This window comes from Citrus sinensis, chromosome 9 (assembly GCF_022201045.2).
Source record: "Citrus sinensis cultivar Valencia sweet orange chromosome 9, DVS_A1.0, whole genome shotgun sequence".
NCBI classification, from domain to species: domain Eukaryota; kingdom Viridiplantae; phylum Streptophyta; class Magnoliopsida; order Sapindales; family Rutaceae; genus Citrus; species Citrus sinensis.
The window spans coordinates 6,105,429-6,113,821 of record NC_068564.1 but is presented as its reverse complement, the minus strand read 5'-3'; the positions used below and the strand labels follow the sequence as shown (position 1 = coordinate 6,113,821).

General features: G+C 35.0%; 1 protein-coding gene across 2 annotated transcripts; it reads left to right on the top strand.

Annotated features, from left to right (window-relative positions):
• Nucleotides 1–1,904: 1,904 nt before the first annotated feature.
• LOC102631133 (zinc finger CCCH domain-containing protein 30) lies at nt 1,905–6,139 on the top strand. 2 transcript variants are annotated; one of them, XM_006493858.4, is made up of 2 exons: nt 1,905–2,119; nt 3,321–6,139. In XM_006493858.4, exon 2 carries the CDS (start codon nt 3,322–3,324, stop codon nt 5,515–5,517), a length of 2,196 nt encoding a protein of 731 aa, XP_006493921.2. In that variant the 5' UTR covers nt 1,905–2,119; nt 3,321; the 3' UTR covers nt 5,518–6,139. The 2 variants fall into 2 exon arrangements, with proteins under 2 accessions (XP_006493921.2, XP_006493920.2); XM_006493857.4 differs by having other exon boundaries at nt 1,906–2,119; nt 3,297–6,139.
• The last annotated feature ends 2,254 nt before the right edge of the window (nt 6,140–8,393 follow it).

Genomic DNA, 8,393 nt, shown 5'->3' with positions numbered 1-8,393 from the left:
CTAAAACTTTGTCTAGATTTGAGTACGTTATGTCGTCTGCATAAAAAAACCACTGGATACGATCCACGTGGCAGACTATTCTTCGTCAGATGTGGGATTGATTCGTCTTTCTAGAGTCTTCCTCGGTCATTTCCGGAATAAAATTAATCAAAATGGATAAGTTCAGAGATAAACCAATAAAGAAATGCCAGGTCAGTAGGTGGTGATTTTATTATTCAGAAGCTTAAAACACCGGATTTGCCGTTTCAAATTTAACTTTCATGTGAGATGAATTTGGATTGAATTTCCATAAAATTTGACCCTGGGACGAGGTTAAATTATTACACACCAATATGGGTTGTCGTTTATGCGCTACCTCACTTACACGAAATCAACCAATAGTTTCCTGCCACCTAAGCTAATCAAACAAGAGATGAATTTAAAATAACATATTTATCCCTAGATCGTACCGAGAAAAAATGACGCGGCATGATGTGACTGGAAGTTAAAAAGCGGAAGAATAATTTTAAAATCAGAAAAACGATTTCTCAGTGCGCCTCTTTTATAATTTTCTCTTTCTTTCTACCATTGGATAGGCGATTTTATCAAAAACCAAAAATAAAATTAAATAGTGTAATTATTTTTTGATCCCTAATGTTATCGGTTTTCTTAAATATAGACACAAATTGTTCATCTATATAAAATACGTATCCACGCATTTTTTATATGACCAAATCACCCTCATAACGATTTTTTAGTGCCCCCAAGGGTGTATCTTTTCTACCGACCAAAAATATTATTTCCCTCCAAACAAATGATTTTAATATATGTAATTTTTTTTGTGTCACTTAGTTAAAACTAATGTGGAGCTGCTAGAGAATTAAAATAGTTATTTTATTATTATAAAAAATAAAATTTGAGAATGAAGGTCGTGAATTTTTTCGAGGGTTTATTTACGATATTATTTCATTTCGCTATAATGTAATATTAAAATACTTATTTATTAGAGGATTTATATGTAGCTAAAAGCTATAATTAATGATTAAGTAACTATTTTTTTTATTTAAAACTCTAATTGAACAAGTTCTCATTAAAATGTTATATCAACTCTTATCTTTTATGATTATATAGTAGTTAATAATACAATTAAAAATTTATCAAAACCTTATAAATCTAAATTTTGATAATACAATATGAATATACTTGCCTAGAATAAGTTGAATTTATTTATAAATATTTGGAACCAAAACAATTTGGATTTACTTGTAGATATTTGGAAGAAAATGGACTTCCATATTATAAATTAAATCCCATGTTTGGTTGAAATAAATGAAAGAAGAGAATAGAGATATAAAATTATGAAAAAAGAGGATCAATTTTAACTTGATTATTTGATTTGACATTAAATTTATCTCTTTTTCTTTTATTTACCTCCTCTCTTCTCCTTCACTCTCCTCTTCTATCATCTTTTCAAACCAAATATGCTAGAAAGACTCAAACAAAAAAATGAGGCGAGGATAGTTAGTTAGCAATAGACCACCTTTTAAGTTGAACAATGTAATTATGAGATTATTTCAATATAAATTTTCTACTTAAAATTTCTAGTCATTGATTTCAAATAATCTAATAATAGATACTAAAAGTCATAGTAATAGCTAATGATGACTATTCACCCATCATTAGATTTCTTAAAATCAATGACTTAAGAATTGTATCCAAAATTTGGGTAAAAAATTGAAGTTGAGCGCCTTATGGTATGTAACTAAAGGTATTTTAGTCATTTTATCAGCTGTCAGTGACTTATTCAATACAAATGAAAAGACTAAATCCTTAATTGTAAAATCAGAGACATCAGGGATCGAATTGTTATTACCCCAAATAAAAATAAAAAGTTTTCATTTTTTTAATTTTATTTTTCTTGTGTTCATGAAAGAAAGAGAAAAAAAAAAAGAAGAGGGAAGAAAGCAGAGCATTACATAGGAATTAGAGAGATGATGGAAGAAGAAGAAGCTCCTCACTTCACTTCTCTTCTCCATTACTTTGTCTTCTCAATCTCATCATCAACTTTCTCTCTTTCAAACTTTAATCACTCCTCTAACTAGATCTATAACTGTGAGATACTACTCTCTTTTGTTAGCTGGTAAGATTCTCTTGCATCACTTCCAAAAAAAAAAAAAAATCTTTCGTTTACTTCTGATCGCCCGTATATATAGTTGTTGCTTAGAATGAGTATTTTTCTTTTGTTTATCACATATCAAAAGATCTTTAATGGGTTTGTATTGTTTTTTTTTTTTAATTTTGTTCACTTAAATGGGTGCGATAGTAAGTTTCTTTGTATCAGATCTTTTACTAGTTGACTAGTATATTATACGATGAATGGATTTTATTTAATCTGTATTTGGTGTGTTGTGTGATGTTGATTTTGTTCGTGTTTGATTTTTAATGTGATGCTGTTGACTTCATTTGTTTTTTTGTCTTGATTGATTGGCTTATGATTCTGTTTGGTTGCCGAGAAAATGGAGGAAACCAAAAGATGAAGTATTCTCTCTTTCATTTTGGGGGAAAAATGAATGTTTCTTCTAGAACTTAGCATCAACTAAGCTGATGAGTGTTTCTTAATTTTTCTTTTTTTTTATCTACTTAATATTTGTGAAATGAAATTAAAGATAAAATTCCTCATAAATTTCAACTCTTTTTTCTTAATTGATTTGTTATTTTCTCTCTAGTTATTTAAAAGTAACATTATATTTCTTATTTTTCTTTTTTTTAATAATCTGTTTGCTTCCGGAAAGTTGTGTAAGGAAGCAAAGGAAAACGCCTGATTAAGTTAATTAATTTGTTTTTGCTAAATCAACATATAGATTGCTTACAGAATCTAAGAGAAGAATTGCCTGAGTTATTTTCTTCTCCGGTTTTCTAGGCTGAATCTGATTGTCCTTTTTGGATTTTGTGAGAACTGGAAACCCACTTCAGTACTTTTTGTGAATCCCTTAATAGAGAAGTTGTTTAATTCTACATTTGGGTTCTGTCATTTACAATCAATTTGTCCCAATCTATAAGTGGTATTTCCGATCCAAGATTTTGTGTTACCTCTTATGGTAACAACTCATCTGTAGTATTAGCATGACTGCTTTGCAATCTTTATTGTTTTCAGTAAGTTCTTATACTGGCTAGGAATTTGGTTTCCTTATATTGTTCTTCTGGTTTTGGGTTGTGTTAGCTGTTTATTTTTTGTCTTGTTTATTTCCCGTAGTTTTTTTTTGAACTTATTGTTTATGCACTGGTAGATTCTAATGGATGATTATGGTCAATTTCAGCTAATTATTTTTTGCAAATGAAAGCATGTGCTGTGGACCGGAGCGGTTAAATCATACGCTGTCTCCAAGATCACCTCATATTTCTTTTGACGAAAGTAGACACACCAACGTAGATATGAATCACTTGACTGTTGAGACTGATGATGCTTTTGCAAGCTTGCTTGAGCTTGCTGCTAACAACGATGTTGAGGGCTTCAAACGATCAATTGTGTGCGACCCATCAGGTGTTGATGAGGTTGGATTGTGGTATGGTCGGCAGAAGGGCTCAAAGCAGATGGTTAATGAACAGAGAACCCCGTTAATGGTTGCTGCTACATATGGTAGTATTGATATCATAAGACTGATTCTTTCTGAATCAGGTGCTGATGTGAATCTGTCCTGTGGCAATGACAAAAGCACTGCCCTTCATTGTGCTGCCTCTGGTGGGGCTTTGAATGCTGTTGATGTTGTAAAACTGCTTCTAGCTGCGGGTGCGGATCCAAATTTGGTAGATGCAAAAGGTCATCGTCCTGTTGATGTTATTGTTGTTCCTCCTAAGTTCCAAGATGTGAGGTTGACTCTTGAGGAACTCCTTGCAACTGATGGTTCTGTTGAGCGAAATCTGAGGGTGTCAACTACTACTTCAAATTCAAATTCACCACCTCTTTCTCCTGCCCTTGAAAATGGATCCCCAACATCTGCTTCAGGTTCACCAATGAAATCCATGTCAGTCGATGCTCCCTCATTTTCTGTATCAGAGAAGAAAGAGTACCCTATTGATCCATCTCTTCCAGATATCAAGAACAGCATCTATTCAACAGATGAATTCCGTATGTATTCATTCAAGGTGCGGCCTTGTTCACGTGCCTACTCCCACGACTGGACAGAGTGCCCATTTGTCCATCCAGGGGAAAATGCGCGAAGAAGGGATCCTAGGAAGTTTCATTATAGTTGTGTCCCTTGTCCTGATTTTCGCAAGGGGGCTTGTAGACGTGGAGATATGTGTGAATATGCTCATGGTGTTTTTGAGTGTTGGCTTCATCCAGCCCAATATCGAACCCGGCTCTGCAAGGATGGCACAAGTTGTGCTAGGAGAGTCTGCTTCTTTGCGCACACTCCTGAGGAACTCAGGCCATTGTATGTGTCTACTGGTTCGGCTGTCCCCTCGCCTCGGTCAAGTACTTCTGGTGCTACAGCAATGGATTTTGCTGCTGCTTTGAGCCTCTTACCGGGCTCTCCTTCATCAGTAAATGTCATGTCTCCTTCGCCATTTACTCCACCAATGTCTCCATCTGCCAATGGTATCTCGCACTCAAATGTGGCTTGGCCTCAACCAAATGTACCAGCCTTGCATCTTCCAGGAAGCAATCTTCAGTCCAGTCGCTTGAGATCTTCTCTTAATGCTAGAGACATGCCTGTGGATGACTTCAACATGCTGCCAGATTTTGACGTGCAGCAACAGCAGCTCCTGAATGAGTTATCCACCCTGTCTCAACCAACTTTGAGTTCGTCCTTGAATCGTTCTGGTCGAATGAAAACTCTAACTCCGTCGAATCTTGATGATCTCTTCTCTGCTGAGAGCTCATCTCCTCGGTACTCTGATCAGGCATTGGCCGCAGCTGTTTTTTCTCCAACTCATAAATCTGCAGTTCTCAATCAATTTCAGCAGCAGCAGCAGAGCATGTTATCACCGATAAACACAAATTTCTCTCCTAAGAATGTTGACCACCCTCTACTGCAGGCATCTTTCGGGGTGCCATCATCATCAGGGAGGATGTCCCCCAGAAATGTGGAACCTATATCACCAATGGGCTCCCGGGTATCTTTATTGGCTCAACGTGAGAAGCAGCAACAATTTCGCAGCCTCAGCTCTAGGGAACTTGGCTCCAATTCTGCTGCCGTTGTTGGTTCCCCGGTAAATTCTTGGTCAAAATGGGGTTCCTCCAATGGGAAGCCAGATTGGGCCGTAACTACAGATGAATTGGGTAAGCTTAAGAGATCATCTTCATTTGAGCTTGGAAATGGAGAAGAGCCTGATCTGTCCTGGGTTCAATCACTCGTTAAAGAATCTCCAACTGAGGTGAAAGAAAAGCTGGCAACACCTGTCTCAGGTATTGCAGCTGCCTCTTCTTCAAGTGAGGGTTCAAACAGGAACCCCCAAATTGAATCAGTTGATCATGCTGTGTTGGGAGCGTGGCTGGAGCAAATGCAGCTTGATCAGCTTGTGGCTCAGCAAAATTGAAACCATTTTTGCTGAGCCCCGAGTTAGTAAAACAAAAGAAGGTTTTGGTAAATAATATGTTTTTTTGGGGTTGAGGGTGATTGGTGTATGTGGAAATAGAAACAAGAAAGGGGAGGAAGAAAGTCAGATTGACAAGAGAATTCATTTTCACCATTTATTATTATTATAACAGAAGTTAGACAAGGATGAGGAAACCACTGGGTTATAATTGAAAAGGCTAAACCCAGGCTAGTAGTTTTTTTTTTTTTAATTCTAATATTTTCAAATCCAAATTCCTATTTTTCTCATTTTTTCCAGCTTTCAAAGATGAGCAGTATTTTCAATTACAATGAAACTGAAATTCTATGTTTGTTTTATCTTTCTTTTTCCTTGTATTCATTAGCATCTTTGGAGATCAAATGAGGATCATTCAGTTCTTTTCCTGAAGAGTTTCAAGTGTTTGGTTGGTTGGTTCATTTTCTGAGTATGAGAAACAGGAAATTTTGTTTCTTTTCTTGTAGTTTTGAAGTCAATAACTGTGGGGGGGAAATAGGAAGGATGGAGAACTAATGATCCTTTGAATCATGATGTAACATTAAACTACAGTTCATTACTATTGCTATTTTAAATTCTATTACCTTCATTATTGTTATTATTATTATTATTATTAGTTGCCTTTACTTTCAAGTTTCTTTCTCCAATTGTTGTGTTGTGTTATCTCTATTTTATCTCCTTGGTATTGGTTTTTGGTTTTAAGTGGGTTCTCGGGATGGGACATTGGGAACCTATGCTATGGTGGATTCCAAATCTCATCGGTTGGATTTTTGGATAGTGTGTGGAATGTGGTGTGGGAAAAAAAGTGTTATTAATAGTATCAAAGATTCTTCGATCTTGATAAGCAAGATCTGATGCAAATTTAAACTTCAATATTAATTTAGGATTATTTTGGGAATGTGGGATTTTATCTTAGGAGAATGATGGAACTTTTTGATAATGCATTATTCTTAGTGTGATGCAGACACATTCAATCCTCACACGTGTGTATGTGCGCGCGCGCGAGTATCCACTTTTTATCTATATAACACAGAAGCAAGAAAATTCTATCTAGTTTGGCTGGCTGTTTGAAAGATGAGATATAGTTGATGAAAGTGTGCTTTCTCTTTGTCCCCACTATTTGATATAAGTTAAAAAGGAATTATGAATAAATTGTTTGGTAAATTCTCTTTTCTTGTTTTGCTTTTATCTTCCCCTTTCAGATCAAATAGAAAGTGTACGGTAATAGTAAGAGTGGGGTGGTGGAAATTCAGCTCCCTCACCTTTCGGTGCCTCGATTGATACATGATTTCAAATTCAGCTCCCTCACCTTTTGATATAAGTTAACACTTCTTGCCAAACGTTGTAATTTGAAATACTTACAAGAATAACGGGTTTTTAAGAAGGGCTTTTGGCAAAAATGCAAAAGCATATGGAGTAGCCAAGCAAAAAGTTAAAAATGTAGGCAAACGAACAAGAAACTTTGATAAGAAAGCTTTGGGGTTTTTGGGTCATGACAAAACATGCTACTACTGTGGATGGTGGCTTGTTTAGGTTACAATAGTGAATATCTAAGCATGGTCTCCACAACAAATAAACTTTGTTTGGTGGGTGAAAAGGATTGATGGATTGATTTTGACCCTTGGAATTTTACAAAACAACAGCGTAGCACAAATAAATAATAATAAACCAGAAAAAAAAAGCTGGTGACTTCTTCTTTTTGGTTTTACTTTCTGTCGTGGAGGAGTTCAATTATAGAAAGGTGATATTCTCCTTTGATGTGTTCTCTGGTTTTTTCTTTCTTTATTTTATTCTCTCCCACTTGATAAAAAAGAAAAAAAAATCGTTAATGTCACTTCAAATGAGATATTATTATTTCGAGATACTTCCAATGATGTCAACCGAGTTCAATAGTGTAAAATATTGCAGGAGAAGGTATAGAGGTTTGGATGGGATTGGAACTTTCAAAAAGCAGGATTAATAATTCCATTAGGTTGAGGTTTGCAAGAAAAGTTTATTAGTTTGTGACTAATTATAAATATTATAAGATAAATCCACTAAACTCTAGTCAATGGTGGAGACGAAGGGACTAAAAATGTAGGTGGGCAAAAATAATCAAAGAGTATCTAATTTTTAAGTAAATTTGTAAATGCATGATCTTCCATGCAACCAACCCTATTTATTTTAAAATCCAAGCCTATTTAATTTAGAATTAAGTCCTAATCGAGATGAGTTGAGTAGATGGAATATAGAAGTTTGGTGGGTAATTTAGTTTGTTGGGTATTATAGATCCCCTTGGTCATCAAAACAAAGTGGTTGAAATTAGTTGGAAGATCTTGCAAAATTGGGTAATCACAAATGGCTTTTAAAGTAATTATTCATGCAAAGTTCCTTAACTAATTCGAAAATTCCTTAGTGGTTGCTATGGAGCTATATGAAAGGTGGGTATGAGTGCCCTATCTGTGTTGTTATTTGATAGATAAAGTTAGTTTGTGGATGTCCAATTTACTCCTCATTTTATTTGGGATTGTGAAAGATCTTGGCAAATGACAATCATTCTTGTGAATCGCAATCAATTGCATGGCATCAAAAGATAAAAGAAGTGAGGGTTACATGTTGTCGCCGAATAGATCACTGTAAATAGCAAGGGTAGATAGGGGTTTGGACGTTTGGTTTGGTGGAACCAATAATTAATGAACATATGATAATATGGTTAAATTACAAAGTAGGTTTTGTTAACCTAATGAGTGTCCTTAAAAGCACACTAGTGCCTAATCTCCTTATCCTCACACATACTTTATTAATTTATGTGTTATATATTGCCATTTTTTTTTTATATGTGCATCTTAAAATAATATGATAGA

What these genes read in the sequence shown, in the direction of transcription:
- LOC102631133 (XM_006493858.4), top strand. Translation starts at nt 3,322, where the DNA reads ATGTGCTGTGGACCGGAGCGGTTAAATCATACGCTGTCTCCAAGATCA.